This window comes from Metopolophium dirhodum, chromosome 2 (assembly GCF_019925205.1).
Source record: "Metopolophium dirhodum isolate CAU chromosome 2, ASM1992520v1, whole genome shotgun sequence".
NCBI lineage: Eukaryota > Metazoa > Arthropoda > Insecta > Hemiptera > Aphididae > Metopolophium > Metopolophium dirhodum.
This window is the reverse complement of record NC_083561.1, coordinates 2,187,199-2,212,488: the sequence shown is the minus strand read 5'-3', so window position 1 is coordinate 2,212,488 and position 25,290 is coordinate 2,187,199. Positions and strand designations below refer to the sequence as shown.

The 25,290-nt window shown below is 31.6% G+C and overlaps 1 protein-coding gene across 1 annotated transcript in view; it reads right to left on the bottom strand.

Moving 5' to 3' along the window:
• The window catches only part of LOC132939787 (disintegrin and metalloproteinase domain-containing protein unc-71), a 273,188-nt gene extending 249,149 nt beyond the window's left edge, over positions 1 to 24,039 (bottom strand). Inside the window, 1 exon segment of the mRNA XM_061007159.1 lies at positions 23,296 to 24,039. Coding sequence (XP_060863142.1) covers positions 23,296 to 23,401 — 106 coding nt within the window. The 5' untranslated portion in view covers positions 23,402 to 24,039.
• Positions 24,040 to 25,290: the final 1,251 nt, after the last annotated feature.

The window sequence follows — 25,290 nt, the reverse complement described above, 5'->3', positions numbered from 1 at the left end:
TAGCTCAAAAAAATAAAGAATTCCATGAGACCCCCACACCACCCTTGTATGCGTCGCTAATTCTACACATTATACAAGATCGACCGAATTCCGAGAGGAGAAATCGGTGGGGGACAGAATGTTGAAATCTACTACATAATAATGAATCTCCACCAATTTTTTTACAGCGCAGATGAACGCGATTTGACCCGTCGTGTAAGTACTGCAATATTATAATAACACATGTATATAGGTAGTTGCTGCTGGTGCGGGTATACGGACGTCCGGTGCGCGTTTATATGAAAAAGGGCGTCAATATTTTAAAAACGAGAATTCTGAATTAAATCGTTTTCTCTCTCTCTCTCTCTCTGCGAAAAGGACTAAAATATTACTATAACATATGAACCAGTGGACCGCGAAGCGTATAGCGTTTTTTCACCGTGCGCAAAAATTTAAAATACGGCATGACAGCGTTTCTGTACCACTCTGGTACACTACAATATAGATAATAATATGTATAATATCATCGGTGGAATAATATACAACTATAATAATATAATATAGGTACAATGTAAATACAGGTAGTTTATTGTTCCCGTCCGTCAGTCCGTTGTACATATTATAACATGATATAATATAATAACAATGGACACGACAACTTTCGTCGTACTCCCGTGCGCTCGCTCACACGCACACACACACACACACACAAACACACACACGTTCATAATATTTTAATGTGATAATATGTATAATATTATCATACGTATTTATGGATGTGTTTATATATACGTTTATGCAGTATATATTATGTATTTGTGTGTGTGTGTGTGTGTACGTGTGTGTGTGTGTGTGTGTGCGTGTGTGCGTGTGTGTGTGTACGTGTATTTGTGTGTGTGTGTGTGTGTGTGTGTGTGTGTGTGTGTGCGTGTGTGTGTGTGTGCGTGTAATATAACATGCATAATGTATACCGGGATATTCGTCAACAGTGTACGGGACGGGCGTGTACACACACGCGCGCGCTTGCTCTCGAAACAGGGCGCGGGCTTTTCCGGGCGCAATAAATATCGAACCCGCCCGCCGCCGCCGGACTTGGGAGGCCCCCGGGGCACCCGTGGCTTTATATTCCCTTGGCTACGATTCAACTCCGCAGCGTTAATTTGGCTCCGAGTTTTCGTTCGTGTTTCAAATGATTTGCAGCGCGCTGCCTCTGAACCTCGCCGCGCCCCATGCTGTTTTTCTTGTTCGCCCGCTTTTTATCCCCCCCCCACCCCACCCACGCCCCCCGATCGCCCCTTGTCGATGAATAAAAGTTCAATATTTTTCTATTTGTCAAATAACGAGCGTACCAGAACTTCATAACACGTCGTACATATTTATTTTTTTTTTATTTTTTTTTTTTAACGCGTCATTGCGTCAAACACGCGCGAAAATAGCATATATAGGTGTATAGACACGACTAAATAAACAGGCATGTCGGCAAAACCGTTCAGCGCATATAGTGTGCCCCAGACATGGAATAAACGAGTTCTCTATCAACACCCCGATGTATTTGGGATGTAAGTTATCGCTTATTCCAAGTCTGGGACACGCATACAACTAGTATTTTTATATATCTACACAGCATACATGCGCAGCGATATAGGAAAAACACGCGAGTAACAGCCTGCTATCCATGGGCATATCGCCTGAAGTCTAACTCTATTCCATATGGGTACCGACTATTTTTGTCACCACTTCGTATACCTGCAATTATATACCTACCTGTGGTTACTGACCACTGTAAAAATGATGACATTATTATACTAATATTAGCGTGAAAATCCAATAACATGATTACCGGCCACCGAGCAATTTCAATGCGAACCGATATAAATTTGACTGTCGTTAAAATGGAGTAAAAAATCCATAGTCGCCCCTCCTGAATGACTAACTTTTTAAATGATTTGAAGAGTTGTAATTGGATATCAGAGTCGAGTGCATCATCGAGTATCCGAAGCCAACGATACTATACTTGAATAAAACGTCTAAATATTTATTGTAAACTCAAGTTTCATCATCCAAGTATAGACTATAATCAAAATACGCACTTTGAGGGATTAAAACCACTTTTTCTTGATATTTAGATTTTAACAGCTAATAAAGTTACAACGTAAAAACCATCAAATTAACTTGATAGAATTAAATTAGCTATTAAGTACGTAATAATATTATATTACATGTTAAAATTTGGAACTGTACCTATATACAATATACGGTATCATATTCAAAATCGTATTATATTGGAGTTATTCAATTATATTAAAATTGTTTCGTTAAAAGTGAATATATAATATAATATATTAATATATACATATAAGACACATATTATATATTATGCGGGTGTTCTTATATAAATATTTAAAAAATAAGATGCGGGATTTGGATAAACCATTGATGCATATGACTTTAAGTTTGATATCCATCGCAAGTCATTCAATTAGAAAATCGATTCTTAGTGAATCTCAATTTGTACAAAAAGAAGGTCAAGATTTTGATAACAACGGATGTTGCTTGCTTACACATTTCTTTGTTAAGTTTATTTTATTTTCTAACTTATTCGAAAAACTGTTGGGAAATTTCTTAAACTGTGTTTGATTTCCAATCTATAATGGTGCTACTAAACATTTTTTGGTTCTATACTGCCCAAAAGTTATACAACAAAAACAACAACAACTATGGAATAGCTTACCAAACAAAACTCGTACAATATATTATATATATTACCTTTATATATATATAATATCAATAACAAAATTAATTAAATGTAAAAGTGTATGTATTATCAGTTATCAATAGACTCAACGGACCACTTAGATAAAAGTCCACATATTATACTTCTTTTAGAAATTCTGCGCGTTTTATGCGCTTAAATATTGACAGTAACTATACGCATAACAGAAATAACCGGTATGGACTTCGTCCTCAAAGTTATAAATTATAAAATATTAGTGGCAACATTTAATTAGTACTAAGTTTTGAAAATAGACTTTACGATAATTCCTATTCTCTCTCTGAACACTTAATAACATACTTTCGGTCCATGAGACTATTCCCAGGGCTGCATTAATCCGTCGCTTGAAAAGACTGTTTGGCAAACAAATCAATACGCAATAGAAGGAAACCAATCTAACCGTGTTTCTCTCGTGAAATAACGTTTTTTCCGCCCTCTGCTTTCATCCAACTCTATGTCTCTCCTTTATCCTTTTTTTTTCTCCTCTCCTGTCTCACTCTTTCTTTAGCTGGGCAAAACGAGCGACAAAAATACTACGCCCTGATTGCTGCGCGACCGCAAGCCGTTCTTTTCAATTCGCTGAGGTCGCATTAGAACGCTCAAAAGGCACTTGATGATATTTTCTCTCTACTCCACTGGCTAAAAGGGGACGGGACGAAACTTCCAGCTGCACTAATAGTATTGGGTAGGTGTATGTTTTTTCTCTTCGCCACTTTTTTTTTCATCAGGGAAACGTACCAAAAACTATTTCATTGTATGTGTAGTCGCCTGTTACTACATAAACAGGCCGTTAGGTCCAACGGTAAATAACGGGTTAAAGAACAACCAAACTCCCCCTTCGGAGCTTTATATAAATAATAAGAGTGTGTAGGTAGGAGGGTAAAACATGTCGTAAATAACACCTTAAAAGCTCCCTTCTTCAGGAGTAAAATGCCCTTTCCCTCATCTTCACCATAGAATTCTTCACGTCACCATGCAAGCAGATTCATTGTGAAAAGGTCGCACCTGAGCACAAAGCTCTAAAAACTAGCATTTCGTTTTCATAAATTATTCACCTTGGTCGAGGTGGTTTTTCTTAGAAATATTTATGCTTTTTTTATCTTCTAACCATTCCCTACGTCTATGAAACATTAACCGTGCTGTTAGATTTACCGCCTTCAGAAAATAAACAATTTCCGACGAAAAAATCACATTTCCCTGAAAACCCCTCTTCTTAAAAGTACTTTTCAAAAGTGAATCAAGGAACTGATTTTTCAGCTTTAAACTTTAAAAATTATTAAAAATTCTCACGGAACAAGACATTTTGAATTCAACCGCATAAATGTGCATAAATTCTTCATTAAAATATTACAATCCTTTTTTTGGCGTTTTACATTATGTGAAAGTATAAATTATTATTATATACATAAATTATTAAATAATCACGAGTAAAAAAATTACTTGATTTATATAATTTAAATATTAACTAATTTGTGTATACACTCCGGTACATTATAATTTTATTTATTTTTGCAAAAATAAAACACAAAAATGACTACATATTATTAAGTACAACTAAAAAAATAATAACTAATTTTATATTAAAATGTCTAAGAAATACTTACTTTATTCATTTATTTAAGTATACGAGTATTACAATAACTATAGTACTATAGGTATTGTATTTTAATATAACATAAATTTCAAATGCAGTAGTATATTATAAATACAATATATATTTAAAATTTTATTTGTAACTCTATTTTGAATTTATCTTTTTAATTTTATATTATAGTATAATTATTATAATATAATTAAAGTTTTCCAAATTATTAACACTATACAATATAATATATTATCATAGTTAAACCATTATAATTGACTGACCTAAAGACATTGTGGTTATAATTCTCAAATAGTATATAAAATACCTACCATGGGATCTATAAAAATCTGATTACTACTTGGAATAAAATAACTGACGAGAGAGAAGATAGTTGAAGAAAAGTAAATAAATAATAAACAAAGCCAATAAAACAAAACATTGTGTATCGATAAATAATAATAAAAAAAAGATTCTGACCTTAAACGGGGAAAGCTATAAATTTTCATTAGTGTCGTTTTTACATTTTCCACGGGGGACAGAATAAAGTTTATAGCTTTGGGTTTTAGTGCCCAGAGTGAAAGTTTCGACGCAATTCAATTGACTAAAATAATCGGATAACGACTTTATACAAAAATGGATTATACCAAAATCAATTATTTTAATATTAATGTTTAAACTATATAATATTAAATAATTATTTGAGTAATCAATCAAAATATTTAAGATCTAAATCCTACAGTTATGTTAATAAATTAAATGAGTTAACCCCAAAATTTAAAATGATTATTGATTACCTATTTAATTGTGTTTTAAATTGTATTATTATACAGTATACCTACTCATATAATACAGTTATAGTCGCATAACTATGTCTTGTATTAGATGGATTGCAATTTATCTAACACAAGTAAAATAAACCGTTTTGAAAAATAACATTACGTCATCGCTTCCATTTGTTTATGACTTCACGTATGCTGAATACACGTAATAAACCCTATAATAAAATTAAATGGTGTTTTTAAAGATAATTTAAAAAGAAAAAACTGTCATTTGTATATTTGAATAAATATAAAATATAATATTTGATAAAAATGAAAATTATATTTTTTTCAAAAGAGGTTGAGATGCTTTCACGTGAGATGATGAAGTAAAACGAGGGTAGGGAATTAGAATTTATCTAAAATTTAAATATAACTTTGTTGAAAAAGGTATCTTTATATTTTTTCTTAAATAAACACCAATGCGTTTATATTTTCCAGAGGAATATCATTATGAAATACTTTTATCACGTTAACTGTCATAAAAATGGGAGGCTTGAAATATAAACAAAAATTAAAATTCATACATATATTCATTATATTCATTGCATTGCAGTTGTCCGTTTTTTAGCAGAACATTAATATAATAGAATTTAAATATCCTTTAGCGCAAATCGAAAGTCTAATTTAATTTTGGTTGAATAATATAATTGTCATCATCTAAGATTTTAGATGTCTTTATTAAGTATTTTTTTCATTTTTGTCAGTACTCTAAACATTTGATAAATAGTTTTTATTTAAAAAAACATTCTATATAAATGGTAGTAAACTTAACAAAAACATAAAATAATATCTACCGAAATTGTGTACTATATAATTGGTTTCATAAATCTGTATACCTACCTATGTATTTATTAATTAATTTGGATGTGTATTTTTATAACATAATTTTAATACTAACTTATCAAAACTCTGATAATTAAAATAAATTATTTACAGATAACTATATAATAATCAATATAACTGAAACCCAAACGAATGCTGAACATGTAAAAATGATAAATAAATAATAAACATATTTTATTTTTGGCATGAAAATATGCTACCTATACTTGACTGCATTTGAATTTAGTGCCATAGAGTGACTGCTGCAATGCCATAAAAAATTGAAATAATACAAATGTTAATTGATGACTATATAGCAAATCATCGGTAAAAAGGTGGGTAAGTGGATGTCGCTCAGCTGTACAGTAGGTTACAAGTTGGTCACTGTAATGGATGGTGTTAAATTTGAACTCAATTGATATAATATCATTGTATAAGAAAAACGATTCTGAGCGAAAACGGTCAGTCAGCCTATGATATTACCAAGTATATTTGATGATATTATTGTGAATTAAGTAATTTATATATAACCTATTTACATAGAGCCTTGTTTTGAATTTTCAATCCTTAGCAATAAAAGTTGAACATTCTATACATTTTTAACTACAAAATAATTATTAAATTTTAAATTTGATATATTTTGTCAAAATATGAACTCTAAATGCTTATAAAAAAAATTGTGCCTATGTATTTTAATATTTTTCAACTGCTATTGCAACAATATATCAGGAGCCTTTCATTAAATTTTCACGATTTTTTACCCAACAAATAAAATTTTATTGATATTTATACTAAAGAAGTTGAATACGGACAATGTCCGTAAACAGCTAGAAAATGCTAATATAAACATTCAATCAAAATTTCATATACCTATTGGGTCATTTGTTTTAGAGTTGCGCCAAATACCAAAATCGATTTTCTCAAAAACAGATTTTGCTTAAAAATTTACCGTTTTTCCCTGATTTTTCTTTTGTTTTTCACGTCACTTTTGAAAACTACTGGGAAATTTTTACTTTTGACCCCCAAAGTATCAACTAGATTAACTTTCCTATCAGAAAAGTTATTGTTGAAGAAAACCCAAGCATTTTTACTGTCCTAAAAGGCGATGACAGACACGATAAAAAAAAAAAACACACTTCATTGTAGAGTCAATACATTCGCTCAGAATCTAAAATAAAGAATGGCAAAAATAGTAGTATATAATTGAATGGTACACGGATACATAATCAGGAGTATGTTAGTTCGAGAATATCGAGTGGGATGGCTTAACTTTCTTTCAGTTATGATAAACGAAAGAGAACAGACATTGTATATGATTCATATAGTGTGTGTGTGTGTGTGTGTGTGTGTGTGTTACCAAATAATTACTTCTTACATTGTTGATCAATGTCAATTGGTGTCTGTAATCCTCTATAAAAAGACATCAGAGGTAAGATTGAATCAATCATATATTCAAGAGACATATGCTTAAAAACGAGCTGAAATCCAGTAGGTATATAATTATTAATTACTATGTAGTTCGTATACATTATAAGCCCCACAAAATAATAAACTATACGTCATAAAATCAAAAATCAAGTTAGGTCAAAGATAAAAAGGATTTATACTCGAGAAACTATATTTTTAAACGCCAATACACGACTTAAACTCGGTGAGTTCTATAAATACCCATTGGCAACAAATTATTATAATTTCACAATTATATTTCACTTAGGTATACAATATTTAAGTACTTTAAATAACATACAAATTATGCCAAAGATATTATTTTAGGTGAATTGATATTTTTTTCTGTACCTAATGAATAATTATAAGATTGTATAAATACGTCTTAAAAAGTTATGGTGAAAAAAATCAAGAAAAGATTTTATTGAAAAAGTGCAATAACCAAGGATGAACCGTAATTCCATAGTAGTAAGTACATGTTTTACCTAAATGTACAAGATTTGTTTAGTTTTTTTCCATTAAAAAGTTTACGCTATGTGATAAATTTGAAAATTGTAGACAAGGTTTTGTATACGTTTTGTTTGTATGAATTATAAAAACCTTTTATATTCAAAATGGATATTTAATCGATAAACAATATTACTATTTTAGTCAGTTTACTGTAATTTAAAATAATATCGTCATTATGGGGACTTGAAATTTTCAGCAGATTTAGATTAATTTTAAGCTATTGCCTATTTATACCATATAACGCCGACTGTATTACAATAAAATAAATTACCTACCATAACAGCAATATAAATATTGTGTAATAAAATCCACTCAGAATCGTTTTACGTAAAATCGTATTCACTGATTTATCATTGAATTCATAATATATATTATAATACATTAATTCTAACGGATTATTGTAATAATAACCTACTCAATGATGAGGTACACTCCGCACCTGTACATTACATCAGAGTGGTAGACAACTTTCCCAGTTTTTTTTCTGTGCACACCTTCCCTAACTAATCCTAAATTGAGAAAAAAAACGATACCAACTGAAGAAATATTGAATAAATCTCAGCAAGAGTGGATAATAATTAATAGTTTAACAAAGCTCAAATCAAAATTGAAACAGATATTCATACATTCGTCCACAAATTGTTTGATTGTTATTTCTATACATATGAAAAATATTTAGAAATCAGATAATAATAAATCACATTTTAAAAGTACCAACTTGGTGCGTAGAACCAATATAACCCTCCCTTTGCATGGATACTTATGGCTATAGTTTTCTTTAAATAGTTTAATAATTATGTTGAGATGTATAAAACAAATTTAACTCGTATTAAATTATTTTTAAACACTTATTACTATAGGTACAATTTTAATAGTTTTTCAATATAGAAATATAATATAATATATATTATACTTCTATATAATATAACGACATATTATAGTAATAATATTTCACTCATCTGCAAAAAAAATGTATTTCAACTTAAACGTATTTTACATTAAATTAAATTTTCATTCATATATTTTATGATATTTTAGTTTCATATATTAATTATATTCATATTATTACGTATTATATTTTAATTCAGTTGTTTGTAGACCTGTATTCTAAGGTTTACTGTTTTGCTATATTTGTTATATATAGTAATTTAACAGTTATTAGGCTGCTTTAACCCTTCTATTCATCATAAATATTATTACAACGTTCGAGATCATTCCTCCATTCGTAATTAAAGACAAACAAGAAGTAAACCGGAATTGAAATAAATACTGTAAACGCAATAAGCGAAAATAGTGAAATTATCGACATTTGAAAAAAAACAACTCTAGAAAAATATATAAATTCACTATGCTTTGTAATATAGTAAATGGATTAATTTTTTATTACAAGAGTAAATAATTGCACTAAGTTAGCATTTTCAAATATCATTAATAAATCAATAATGTAGTTTCAACGTGATAATATTATTAATAATATATTATAACGAGTTGAAATAAAAACCAATAGTATAAACAAACTACCCATCTAAAATACTTTTAAATAATCCCTATTTTAATCGTTTTTAAAGTAGTGAAATATTTACAACTTATTGATAAGTATTTGTTTTATTTCATTGTATACGCAATCAGTTTTACTATTTTTAGTTTGCATATCAAAATGTACATAATATGTACAATGTAGGTACAATGATCCTTAAATAGGTACATAATGAAACATTGATTTATATAAATATTATGAAATTATAAACAAAATATATTCAAGTTTACCTACGCAACTTAAGGAAACCATAGATATTATCAATAGATATTATGTAGATAAGTATAGCATTAGATATTTATAACTAAATTTAATTTAAAATTCTAAAATCTAAAATGTTGGGATAAATTTATCAGAACTAAAAAATAACCTTTTGGTTTAACACCGTGAACTGAATAAATATATTACATATTATTATAAAGTCATAAGTATACTTAACTGATTTTATTTTAATCATAATTCCAAAATATAAAATTTATTTAAATGACTATTATGAATTAATATTTGAAATAGTACCTATATATGTGTTTTAAAAAAATCCGATCAGTATTTTATGCAAAAATCATTCGATGTGAAAATGTTCAATGTGCTGATTCCAGGCTTATCCGCTTGCATATGCAACTGGAATACTAATTTTGGCCAAGCGTAAATTAAACGACTGCTCAGCACAGACCGAATTAAACTTGAAATTCAAAATTGAATTGACGTAATTCTCTGCTTATGTCCCTTCATATACACACACTGCCAGTATCGCAAAAGCATTAAAATGCTAATTGATTTTTCTCTCCTACACCGTGGATGAAAGCCCAATTTAATTATGATCCGCAGGCAAAGGCGATTAAATATAGCTTAGAATCATTTTCATATGCATATATAAAATAATAATAATAATAATAATAATAATAATAATAGTAATAAATTAAATAATATGACCTTAATAAGTATAAATGAAAGTAAATTATTTTGTTGCGAAATATTTTTTATTTAAAAATTCAACCATTTCGTTTCCATTAACAAATAAATAGTTTAAAAAAAAAAAAAAAACATTCAAATCCCATTAAATTTTCACGCTCAGTAAACCTTTCAGTCAAAATTAAAAATAAATATATTTATGTATTATGTACGATTTATATTTATTTTACATATTTGGAACAACAATTGTTCATAAATAATTTAAAGAAATAAAAACTGAGTTTTAAAAAACAATGTTATGTATAAGTATAATAGACAATAGTTCATTACAGAATAGACCTTTGATGTAAAAACCAAACTTTCAAGTTTCAAAAGTATAGATAAACAGGTCAGTTTTGATTGTAAAATGTACTATACATATGCATAAAATTAAAATAATAATTTATTCATTGTTTTAATATTCAATATTATTCATTAAACTTAGGAAAATAGTATATATTAAAAAAAAAAATGAATAATGTATATTCTGTGCATACACATTAAATTCAAAATATTCTAAATTAAATGTAGTACTCATATGCTAAGCTATAGAATATACTGAAAATTGACAAATATAATATTTTGACCTATTGTCAGTGGCGGATAGGCCCACCGGAAATTCGGGATTTTCCCGGTAGGCCCCCTATTCTGTGCTGATGTATGGGGGCCCTAGGACCATTCATCAAGTACTGAACCTTGTGTGATGGAGATTGAAAATAGTTTTAATAAAGATGCAAATTGACTATTTAATATTTTTGACCACTCTACAAGAAAAATACCATAATAATTTAGCTATAAACAATATTTATTTTTGTTCCCTGTATCGGCCGTATCATTGGAAATATTGAGATTTATTTTTAGATTAGAGTTATAGAAAACCGTATTTAATATCGGTAGATTATTGCTGTACTATATAATGTACCAATGCGGTTATACGCTTTTATAGTTTTAAAATTTTTTTTTTTCAAAATGTGTGATTTTTAACGCTGATTTTGAAAATGTTTGAATTTTTTTGCGGAAACCTTTGTTTTGGAAGGTATAGTCATCAAAAGTTTGTGATTTGAAAATTTGCTCTAATCTTTGACGTTGACAGTGATTTTTTGAAGTAAATTTTACTATACTTTAGGAAATCAAAAAAAGGGAATTGTCAGCTCTTTTCTGAATAACAGGGAAAAAATGACAAAAACCAGTTGGAAACGAGAATAAAATTTTATACAACAATAGACATTAATTTTCGACAGTAACAATATTTTTTTTATTTTTTAGTCATTTGGTTGTCATTCAGAAATTAATAATTGTAAAGAATTGACATTTTCATTAAATATTTATATTTCATAGGCACCTAGTTTTTATTAACATAATAAAATTAATTTCTGTTTGGGTTATTAAAAGATATTTATGTTGATAACATTTTTATTCCGCAAATAGAGTGCTTAAGAGTTTTAATACAATTTTAATACAAATTTCACATAATTTTTTTTTTTATACAAACGATTTATGTCCAAAATTTGATCAAATAACGAATATTTTCAAAACTTTTTTAGTTTAAAATTCAAAAGAATATTTTTATACTTAAACCTAAGACTTGAAAATTTAAAAATAAATCAGTACCAATAATTATTCTTATGCGAACATGAAAATATCTTTAACAAAATTTTGTATAGACTTTTTAAGATCAAACCATGACAATATCAAAAATTTAAACATAAAATAATAAAAATGTTCCCTCTAACAATTTTTGTTATTATGATCTCATTCAAAAAATATTAAACGTATGGATTTGAAACGTTTACATTTGCGTTTATCATTTTTTTCTATGCAAAGTGCAATTTAATAATATTTTAACTGTTTTTAAACTATTTATACCACGGACATGTCCATACCATTCTACAGTACGTCGAGGTCAGTAAAGACTAAATACTCTTATAAGCAATGTGTTTGGCAAAAATGAGTTAAATCTTCTAGCTCTATCAAGAAATTACTAATAATAATAAAATGTTGTGAACTATTTTTTCAAAAACAAACGCTGATCCACCAGTATCCAGTATAAGTCTACCGCTCGGAATCTTTTTTTTCGTATTCAATGATTTATTATTAAATTCAAATTCAACACATCCATTAAAGTGACCTCGAGGCTCAAAGTATATATTGTACTGCAATTTAACTGTACCTTATTAAAATGTTTAGGTAATTTCTACCTTATAGTATCATGTTGTTTCGTTGAAACACAGATAACGGTTTTTTTTATTTGCACATACATAGTATTATACCGGCACTATCTTACAATTTTAAAGTGAAATTAAAAAACTAAAACTATTTAACATGACACCAGATAGAAATTTGATGACATTTCAAAAAGTCTCATGAATTTTCTTTGATCCGATATTATGTTAATCACGTTAAAATTTATACGTACCTAAGGTAATTTTTAGTAATTTTTTGTATTTATTTACATTCCATATTATTGGTCGTCAATCAATATTTTAAATTCGATGAAAACTTCAAGATTTTTTTGACAACAGTGAAAAGAAAGGATTTGCACACTGGCAGATGAAATAAATTACTGTTTTATGCTAATTTTAATGCTATGACGTAACGTATACATTTATCATTTTTAATACTTTTTAAATTATCGAAGGCAAAATACAGTTTAATGTGCCATGATATTTAAATACAGATAGGTAGTTATACTATGTAGTATGTTTAAAATTGAAATCAAATATTATTTTCACAAAGAATTTAATTCAATTTTTTTCGTTAATACCTGCCAACCTATTAAATTATATAAAATGTGTTTTTATATATAATAGGTATTGGTACTTTAAAAATATCAACCTAAGCAATACAATTATAAAATACACCTACTGTAATGGGACGTTTTGACTCCACGAAAACGGTTCTTCTCAGAACCATCAACGTAACCATCATTATTCTACATTCCGAAATGAGTATGACCAATAACACCCAGATAGAAACCCAGGGCCTAGTCATAACATCATGGGCAAGGGGTAATATGAGAGTAAATAAAAAGACTTACACATTATAATGTATGCATTCACCCAGCAGACGATGGGATTTTCAAACAATAACCGATGACTCGCCCGACCAACACAAGCATCGATTGTTTATTATATACCTACCAAACTTAACACGTTTACGCCTCAAGGCTAACGGAGCATGACTGAAAGACCGGAAGACAACCAGCGATAACCAGGCCAGCTACCAAGCGATCCCGAGAACACTATGATGACGGCCGGTAGATTTTTGACTGTAAGTTTTCAAAAAATTACCGAAAATACAATCGATGGTAACTAGTACCGGTAGAAAAGGCTAACCAATATTCCGAACTGCTCTTGCTAGCACCCCCGGTGCGGCGACCATCCAGCACTCGACGGTAGTCACCACCGGGCAAGCTAGCAAGAGCTTCCCGGAATAGGGCCGATCGACGACCAGTGATGGCAGTTACCATGGTTACCATTAGCCGGCTGTGACCACCACGCGGTGAGCTAATACGAGCATCCAGGGATACCGTCCAACGTCACCAGAGACAACGGTTGCGCATCGATGATGATGATAATATTTGCAACCGCGAGGACAACGAACGAGAAATCCTACGGATACCAGAGAACTCGTCCCAAGGCCAAATCGCAGAACAAACTGTTTTTACTATCAAGACCAACGAACGACATAGTTCCGTAACAGAAAACAGCCATTTTTAGGGGTTCGGTGTATTGGCAGACGGTTTAAGGACCATTGACCGCATGCTGGACACCTGCTGTACCTACATAGCTATAATATTATTATAAGAATAATACAATCAACCAACGTGATTAGCTAGAAATCCATCTTTGCGTTCAATAAGACAACGCACCGTCTCAACACATACAATAATTAATTTGTGTTAGCTTCTGATTTATATGCAACAACATTTAACCTTAAATAAAATATTCCACAATGCCGTACTTTTTAGTAGTTAATTTAAAGAAATTACAAACGTCTTAAACCGCATTATATTATTTTGTAAGTATGTTTGTTACTCTTTCGCGTAAAACTACTGTTGTAATTTTTACATCCAGATTTCCTACTTTTCTGGTGGATTTTCCTAATAATTTTTTTTGTAAAAACCTTCTTCTGGCAATTACGAACGTCTTAAAAAAAAATTTGGGCCGAATCGGACCAGCCGTTCTCGATTGATGAGGTAACGACCATTTTTCACGCTCCATTTTTATACATATAGATTAACATTCATTTATTTAGGATAAATAAATTAATGTTTGTGTGTAGATTAGACCTGTGGGAAGAAGACAGGCTAATTTAAAAATGGTTAAATTTGGTTTTTTTTATTCATCTGATACTAGTACGGTTAGGTTAGACTAGGATTTTGTATTAATTGATTATATTAATCCACCCTAGGTGGAAACTTGGTAGAACACTTTGATACTTAGAGTTAAGTAAATCATATACACTTACGTACAAACAGCACGGGGTCCGCGATCTACCGCAGGATTGTCTACCTGATAACATACTGCTGCGAATCAGAATTTTCGTTCCGGGCAACGGAAAAGTTAAGATACATTTCGAACACCGTACGCCGAATATTAAATAACGAATTGAACAAAGTTTGAGTCATATGGATTTTGGTACATTTAACGAGCAACGAAGTGAACGAGATCAGCTTGTATATTATATTATACGTCTTATGATTTACCTATATAATATATTATATTTGATAAATTCGGTTAAAAAGTAATATTATTTGAAATATTAAACAACAGTAAACACAAAATAACTTCGTACAAGTATTACAAAATTTAAAAAATATAATACAATTGTTAATGTAATGTCCTACCTATTGACAATTGCTACAGGTCACAGAATACAGCGTATTATTGTTAATTTATTCAACATACGTCATACGTTAGTAATAGGTAGCTATAAATTACATAATATTAGGCACATAAAAATATTCAAGTGCATTATAATAATTCAAAATAATAATTCAGTGAGGCCCAAATTCCCGTGCATGTTTGTCATAATGCGTATTTTTCTAGTACTTCATTTTAATAATAATTGGTTTTGTTGTCACATTTCTTAATATATTTTGTTTTTTATTCCGCACTGTTCCTCCGGGGGTAGGTTTTCTCTTCTGTTCGTCGCGTTTTATCTTTTTTTTTTTTTTTTTTTAACGAAAACTCTATCTGGGATAATAAAATGGTCCCCAGGCGAATGGTACACATTCATTCTTGTCATTCCGTTGAATTATACGTTTCGCCCTCAAATAATAATTAAGATACGAAAAACCCGTTTTGAAAATCCACACCATCTTCGTTTTGGTAATGTGAATAACGATTCGTTTAACTTTCTGGTTGCCCACTGATATGCGCTGTATGTTACTGATTGTTGACACTAATTTATTAAGGAAATATCAAACGAAAAACTGTAAATATAACGGTTTGAATATAATATGTACATTTCACTGTTTTGGAATTTTCTCATAAGTAATTAAGTCTAATTAATAGAAACTAATGAAACTTATGGAGTTTTTACTAAATAAACTTATACGTTGACTACAAAAGAATAAATACCATTGTAAAATATAACTCTTTCACCTCGCTTGGAACCTATACTAAATACTAAATAGGTAACGACAATAATTATTGAGTAGGTATATAATTTTTTGTTGCGTTTCAACAATTCTTTATAGCTTGACTAAATATCGTATAAACCTTTTTTTTTTTTATATTTCCATAACTTAAAAATAATGAACCATTATAAATTGTTGACAAAATAGTAAAACGGTAAAAATATTACGATTCAACGATATATTATTTGAAATTCTAAATAAAAAGAAATCGATTTCGGCTGCTATTGAAATTTTTTTATTGTATTACAATATATAAGACAGGGACCACCGTTAAAGGTAAGTAACTACTAACTACACCAACAAAACGTAACACAATTACCGTCATTATTTTAAAAATTGCATTCCTTTCAATTCTTGTTTCAAAACTCTGTGAAGTGTACAACATTGACTTTGACTGACATATTATATCCATGTAGGTACGTAGGTATACGAACACTGAAACACACCCTTTTACCTCAATATAATCTCAGCCGTCATCTGAAATAATTTTCAACATTTTAAATCCCAAAGTGTAAAGATGATGTTGAATAATTCACGAGTTGAATCAATCTTGTTGTGATGAGTGGGGAACGGGGAAGGGATATATCAAGGGCACACAGAAACCCGGTGATATCAATTAATATAAAACTGACTGAGTAGAGAGGAAATAGGTTTGCTCGCTAACGAGCAGTGCGATGCGGTAGTCTTGGCCATTAGAAATTCAAATTTTTACTTTAACCCCCACCACCACCGCCATTGTTGCTATGAACACATTACCAAGACCGAATAAATTACTTTTGAACGCAGGGGGACCGCTTGTTACGCTTAGAGGTGCAAGTTATGAATGGTACCGACAACTTCCACGCCCGCCGCCATCCGTACTTACCACCACAAGTCACTACTACCAGTACAAGACAAGTTTGTATTGTCTTGTAGAAACTATTCAAATTCGAACAAGAGCTGAGCCCAATGGGACCGCAAACACGTCTCGTGATGATAATAGACTTTCTCGACGTTCGACCGCACCGATCCCGAGCATTGTATATTATTACATCTTCAACGAGCACAATAGTTCGTTGATTAAAAATGACACTATAATATATACATATATCCGCAGTGCTGAGTATTTTCTAATCATACTATCGTAGAGGTGAAAGCTCAGAATTCATTGGTTTTGTTTAAGCTCTATAACAACTATAATAAAAATTCTTTACGAAATACGATTGGTTAATCTATATTACAACAATAATAATTATACTCATAATAAATACAACATTTTTTTTACATTTTACATTATATCATGACAAATTATAAATTAAGTATGAACAAAATCTTTATAGGTAATATTATAATTAGCAAATAGACACTATACGTATTAAAATTAAAAACACAACATTAAAATTAATTTTTAAATGTAATCAATCAATTTCAAATAAGTACTTCAATAAATAATATACTTCAACGATTTAAAAACTGTAAAGTAGAATTTACATTTTTAATTCGACATTTACGCAGTAAGAATATTGCAAAATATATCTTTAAACATTTAAATACTAAAAATATTAAACTTGTAAGTTTTTACTATTAACAAGTACTTTTTTAAAAATAAATCAGAATTCCTAACTCGATTAGTATTGATATAAAAATAAAAAAAATGTCCACCATTATTAACATACCGTTTTTAACAATCGATCAATATTTATTTCAATTCCATAAAACATTTCCATTATTTAAGTTATCTTGTCACTTTAATAATTTCTAACACTATACTTTAAAAAAATACATTTATAACATTTATTTTGTGAAGGGGTTGAGTTAAACATATTATATAAAACATAAATTATAATTTAATATTAATAGTATACTGTATACCTACTATTACTATTTTTTTTATCATAAGCAAACCACTTATACCCCTCTACTCATGTTTAAACCACTGAGTACAGGTGTTTTGTAAGTATTCTCATGGGTATTCTCCGAAAAAATAACATATTTTAATTTTATTTCGGCTACCTATGTAAAGTTATCATTGCAAATATTAGTTTTTATAAATATTTAACTAAAAGAAAACATAAAAATAATCCTTATAAAATACATTTGTTGGCGTAATAATATTTAATTGTTTTTTTCCTACTTTATCATCAGCACAGTTTTCTATCTTTAACTTCCACAAATTGTAATTCACTTATGGAATTGTTAAGCTTCTGTTAAATATGAACACTTTTTTAATATTTATTGACTATTAGACTAACCAATGACGTGTTATGAATGTAACAGCTATGATAAAATATTTTATATATTCATTTTATTCATTTTTTACACGCAAATATTGTACACATTACGATGTTTAGCTCTACAGTACAGATTGATAATATCAATTTTCAATAATAAACATTAATTAGCTTTTTTAACATTAGCAATCAGTTTTCGTATAGGTACAATATTTAATACTCAAACCTCAATGTAAATATTTATTTACCATATAGTATAGTTTCTGAATTATTAACATAATATTTTGGACACGAACATTTATCACTATGAAATGTTTCTCTCATATTATAAACGTTGCAAAATAAACTCCTCGACCACTAATAAATTACGTTTATTGTGATATTATTATTTTGTAACCAAAAATTATTTCTCAAAAATATTTTCTCATTTAGGCACTATTTAGATATAAAATAGAGGGCAGGTTCCTATAGGTTTAATGAACTAGGTTTAGTGGATTTGTTTGAAGACCAAGAGGAGGGGTTGAAATATGGGATTATGTTTTCCATTAGCGTTCCATTAGCGTTTCGGACACAAGGATTCGCCACGAGAGCTTTTCTGGGTACCACAACCGGAGCCCTTTCTCCAAAACAAAACGTCTCCTACGAGTACACTGTTTCTCCGATTGCGCAACGAAATTTTATCCCATTGGGATTTTATTGTATTCGCAAAAAACACCACTTGAGATATTACTTCTTTTCCCCCTGTGTATTCTTTTTAGATAGCAAAAATCCATTAATATGTTTTAATGCTTATAAAGTTTTATATTTTTAATATGTGTCTATACGCTCTCACAATGAAGCCTCCCGCATATTTACAATACTTGAACTTACGATCAATTCAAATTAAAAATAATATATATATGAATTTAATTCAGCATTTAATTGACTTAAAAGTTAACAGCGTTCTGTATTAATGTTTACTGAAGAATAATGCAGGTTAAGAAAACTCGGAGCTTAACTGCAATAAAGCGGCATTGTTGAATATTCAATAGCCAAATAAATAAAGTTTAGTGAAAAATAAAAAGGAAGTATATAATATAATATATGAAGATCGTTATAATATGCTGATTACTGATACAAGTATATTATAACAACTCGAAAGTGATTAAATATTTCAATCATTATATGCAATTTTTATAGACCATTGAGGTAGGTACTATATTACCTATGCAAAATTTAACGCAGATCAAGATATAAATTAATAATAATTTGATATAAGCTTCATGATTATTGATTATGATAATTAATTATTCTTATACGTTAAACTAGTCAAAATTATGAATACTATATTATGATGTACTGCTTCGTATTATGTATAGGCGTATATAGCTAATTAATTACATACATGAATAATCTGTATTTGTAATTCTACATAAAAATTAAAAACTAACAATACTTGAGCAGTAGTTGAATAATATAATCATTATAACCATCAACATATTTACTGTCGTTACTTCAAAAGTTATTTCCTACTATTTAAAAATTCTAACAAAATAATCAAAGAATTACCGTGTTAAAGTACCATTGAATAAAATGTTCAATCGATGTGGTATAACTTTTTAAACACTATCCCTTTCGTAAAAACAAAACTAATAAGTTGCATCGTAAAACCAATACACACGAGAATTATATACCTACCTTATGTACCTACCTTAAGTGTGTATAGGTATACATAAAGACCTGCGCAAGCGATAAGGTCTACAAAATGATTTGGTAAAATATAAATTTATCATAAAGGGTATACCTACGAAATAATATAAAACGCGGGATGAAGATATATGGCGAGTGTATAATATTACTGAGATCCACGCATAGCTGCTGGCCATAATATGCACAATATGTACATGGAAAACAAGACGAGAGAAGAAAGGTCCAGATAAAAGATATTTATTATACGCCTATTATATTACCATTATCAAACATTTTTAATGTTCGGGTAACTTTGGTCAATGTGAATTTATTTATGTACAGAAAAATCTACTTATAATACATTATAAAGGTTTTTAACATATTTTATTATAATGTAAGATGATGTTGTTATAGGGTTGTGAAATGTGTTTTAAAATCGCGTCCACTGAAAATTCAATAATTTAAAATTCACTATGGCCCCATCAGCAACCGCATGTATAATTTTTATTGATCAGATATTATGTAAAACCAAAACCCAATTAAATAACAAGTATATTAATTGTACATTTGTATTGTTGTCATGTTCGTTTTTTGAACCAATATTTAATGGTCTATTGTTTTTCAAATGCGGATGTAGATTTTATGAAGTTGTATTTAATAATTTTTTTTTTCCCAATATAATTTGAAAACAAATTTATTTTTTTTTTTTTAAACTGAAGTACTTTCATAAACTCATAGGTATAATTAAATTTTACAATACCATTACATTGTTTAAATTATTTTTCATTATATTTTTAAGATATTGAATAATTTAATAATAAATTTATTTGTTTTATAATGATAAATTATAATACAATACCTACCAGATAATGCCATTGTTTTAAAGCCGTTATTTATTCTAATAATAAACTATGATATTCGACCCCTTGGCAGGGGCGTAATATGTCTATTTCTACTCCTCTAGATTCAACATCGGATAGGTACCTATCTCCTTTGATAATAGTCAGTATCCATTCGAATGATAAATTACTGGGCCAACTGTTTTATTCAATCTACCGCTGGTTTATTACAACTATCGTCATATTCGTTTTCGAGTACGTCACGTATTATTTTCAAGGAGAAATTTAAACAAAATATTTTTTATAAAAATTTCACGATTCAAGTAAAATATTTAATAATATATTTTCAGAGTAATTTACTTGGCCCCGCGCCAGTTAGTTATTGCGAGATTACGAAATGTGGGTTTGGACAATAGTATTGTTACGTGTGTTTTTTTATAGGCTATATATACATGATTTACTGTTCTGATTATTACTTCTATTATATTATTATGTTATGTTGGGCTAGCCCGTTTTACTATGGAAATAAAATATATAATAATTAAATTACTAAATTGTTCTTCAATTCGGAGTTGTACTTCATTTATTTTCCGTTCTAGACTTGCAACAAAACAAATACGAACGGTGTGGTTATTATATTATTATTACAACACAGTCTGTGAAATCGAAACCTCGTTTTAAAAACTATAGGGCAGGGCGTAGGACAATATTCTCTTTATTGCAGTACGGCGGATAAAATGATGTGCGGATCGCGGATTTGGTTTCCTGCACGTGCCGGTAACTGTGTCAGATGAAACAGTATTATTAAAAAAAAAAAAACAAAAACCACCGAAACAAGACGTTGTCACGATAAAGTGGCGAACCTTTTGGACGTATATATAGCCAATCTGCCAACGGATAAACGAATCTCACACCGGCGGGCGATGCAACCGAAACGGCGACAAAGCGGATCTCATTATAGTCATGATGGGTATGTGGAATATTAAAGCGTACACTTGCACAAAATATGCAAACGGACATTTAAGTCTCCTTGCAGAGGGGGCATGGCGTATTAATATCGTAATAAAATAATGTAATATGCGCACACACCGCCGAAATGCAATATAATTTATCGTGTTTGCAATACGATGACTGTTCGTGATGTACAATAATTCAGAACTATTATCTATCCATCTGTATAATATAGGTGTACGAGATGTATAAATGAATGTTTCTTTGTTTGTCCTCCATAGACTCAAAAACTAATGGACCGTTTTCAATAAAAGTTATATCAACAGATTCATTGAGACTCGGAGGGTGTTTATATAGCTATTATTTTTTCAACATCTATAGGTTTCCATGGGGTGGATCATACGTCATTGAATTAGTTTTGTCTCACGAAAATCGTTTTATTGTTTATTTAAATTGTTGCCGCTAATCACATATTATTATTATATTACAAATATAACTCGTAGAGATATGGCATATACAAATTTTAACGAATATATTTTTTTTTTAAACAAATACTTATGAACACAATTACAATGATTAGGTACTTGAAAGATTTTCTTTCTTAATTCTGTACATATTTTTAATGGCAACACGTCGTAAAGACGAATATCAATCTTAACGGTATTGAATTTACGTCAGATCATAAGCATTAATTTATCTGTCTCCATTTTTTCGTGTTTATATCAAAAATATTTCCAGAATTATTTAGAAGTGGAAAATCATAAAATGTATCATTGTAATTGTGTTTGTATTATATATATCGACTGAAGCAAAATGCAGGAAAACTATAGGAAGATAGATTAATCTTAACCCGCGGGCGCAAAGTCGGACAATACAGGTACAGTAACATATTATATACTTATTAATTTAACTGTACGCCGAGTAATACATTATTTGATGATAAGATAATATACATATAATATACAGTAACGTATTTTGTAATATCTACTCTTTTAGTGCATGATAAATTAGGAATTTTTTTCGGGGTCCACTCAGCTCTGACCACCAACACCACTATATGCCTACTGAGAACACCGACAACCTCGTTAACTGGCCACCGGGGCCGGATTTCACGGGAGGCATTATTACATGGGGAAATGGCACGTGCCCCGCTTTTTTTTTTGGGGGGGGGTCCCACGATATAACCTTAGGACTTCAAAAATCGTTAAAAACCTATTACATAATATAACGCGTAGTTACAACAGCTGCGATACGCGCAGTCTGTATAATGAAAAGCACTCGTTCGATTTGTTCGCAAACAATGTAGATGTGGTTTTTCTTTTTCGGACGTTGCGTGTTCACGCGGACGATAGGAAGAAAAGTCTAGGCGTGAAATAATGCCACGACGGTCATAGTTGTAGTGTCACCCGGGCCACGAAAATTCGGAATAATCCGGCCCCGACGACCGCACCGCGCGGCCCGCGCCCGGGGGACGGACGGAGACGGCGGCACGTCTTGTCGTCAAATAATGTTTGTCGACAACGGTATTACTATATTATGTAGGTACAGTGGACACAAACCTCGTTTGCTGTGGACGTTCGCGGACGACGTGGCAGCTCGGCCGGCCGGCAGCACGGTCGTGGCGCACAACAGCAGGACACCCAGCCGCACGTACAACGACAGCATGGCTCATTTGCAGCGCACATGACCACCGACCACCATCGTTCACGTTGTCGCGCGGCGTCGAGATCCCTCCGCGGAGCCGGCTTCTTATCATACGCTTCGGCACACGCACCACATCCGTCGTACCATCGTGCGTACGACCGGCTCGCGAACCCCCCCGGCGGGCACCGCGAGACCACCACACGAAATGAAAACCGATCCGCGTACGACTCTGCTGCGGCGGCGGGTGCCAACAGCGATATTATATTATGTAATAATTACTATGTAATAATAATTATACAATATTATGTGCGGACGGCGGAGACGATGACGGTTATAATATAACGAGTGCGCGTGTTTTCGCGTGTGTGTGTGTGTGTGTGTGTGTGTGTGTGTGTGTGTGTGTGTGTGTGTGTGAGGGTGTCGGCGTGATTTGTTGAGTGTGTGATTGCGTTGAGTGTAATTTAATTTTTTTTTTTTTTTTTTGAATTATTATTATTACGAAACGATAGATCGAAACCCTATGCGTGAGAAACCGGGGGGCGGTCTCGGGACAACAGTCGCACAGCGTACAGTTCGCCGATCTGTGTGTGCAAGGTTCCGCGTTACGGGGTACGGTGGCGCGGGCAGCCGTTCACCGGCGCTTTTGGGTCATGCGCGCTGCCCGGGCGCCTAGGGATAACCGCCGCGTTTCGCCGCCGGGACGCAGCACCATCTCGGCCCGGCGGCAGGCGTGTGCGTCATTGCCGTCCGCCCACCCACCCGCCGCCATACACCTGGCTCCCGCGGCGAGATGTGATCGCCGGTCGCCGCCGCCTGCCCACCCGACCGCCTGCCCGCCCGTCTGCCCGCCCGCCTTTATTCGCACTCGACCTATTTCAGTTCCTCTCCCGCCTATAATAACTCGTGTACTCGTGGCAGCGTTTCACTATATACTCTTCCACCCCCCCCCCCCCCCCCCCCCCCACACCACACCACACCACTACACCAGTCATCGTCCCATCCACCCCCGACAACCCCTCCGATCGTTCCTCCCTGTACGTCCGCTGCCGTTACCTATCTCTATCTTGCTCTCATCCACTCTGCAGCGCACCGCGACGGCGGTGTATGCCACCGCGGAGCCAATCGGTGTTTTCGCATAACAATGGTATATCGCCACCGCCACATGTACGCTCGCGACAATGATACTTGTCGCGATGGTGGCGACCGACGTGGTGGAGGTTGATGTTGGAGTTGGTTGGAGGCGTTGCAGTGGCGGTCGGGGTGGTGTGGTGGAGGAGATGGAAAGAGCGGCGTCGTCGGCGGTGGTGATGGCGTAGAGTGGTGCCCACCCATCTCCCTATCATGCAGCAGTTTTTCACTTACATATATTATACACATGTATATTGCGAGACAATACCGCTTTTCCCTTTCACCACCGCTATTATATATGTTTATATATCCACTGGGAAAATGTTTGACCACGGTAATAATAAATAAATATTCTTAAATACAAAACCATTTTAGTTTCTACTATCGGAGATCGTATATTTTTTCTCTTGACGATTTGACCCGAACATAACCGTTAGGACATTGGGTGCCACACGTGATATCATGATCACTGGTATAACGGAGTTCTGTCCAATACATCAATAGTTGTAAACACCATACGGGGTACCTATTAATTTATAGTAAGAGAAATGTGATTATTTTAATGTTACTACCATAATGATTACCAGCTTATAATATTTATAAATTTATTTATTTGTAGTTTGTTGAACACATTATTTATTTTTAAATGTGTACAAGTGTGAAGTGTACCTATATACTAACAAAGTAACTATAGCGAAATGTTGTGTGTAAGAGTTTAGTGAGTGGTCATAGGTTTCGATAAAAATTGTGGTAAACGTGCAATTTAGCACAGCGTAAATCAG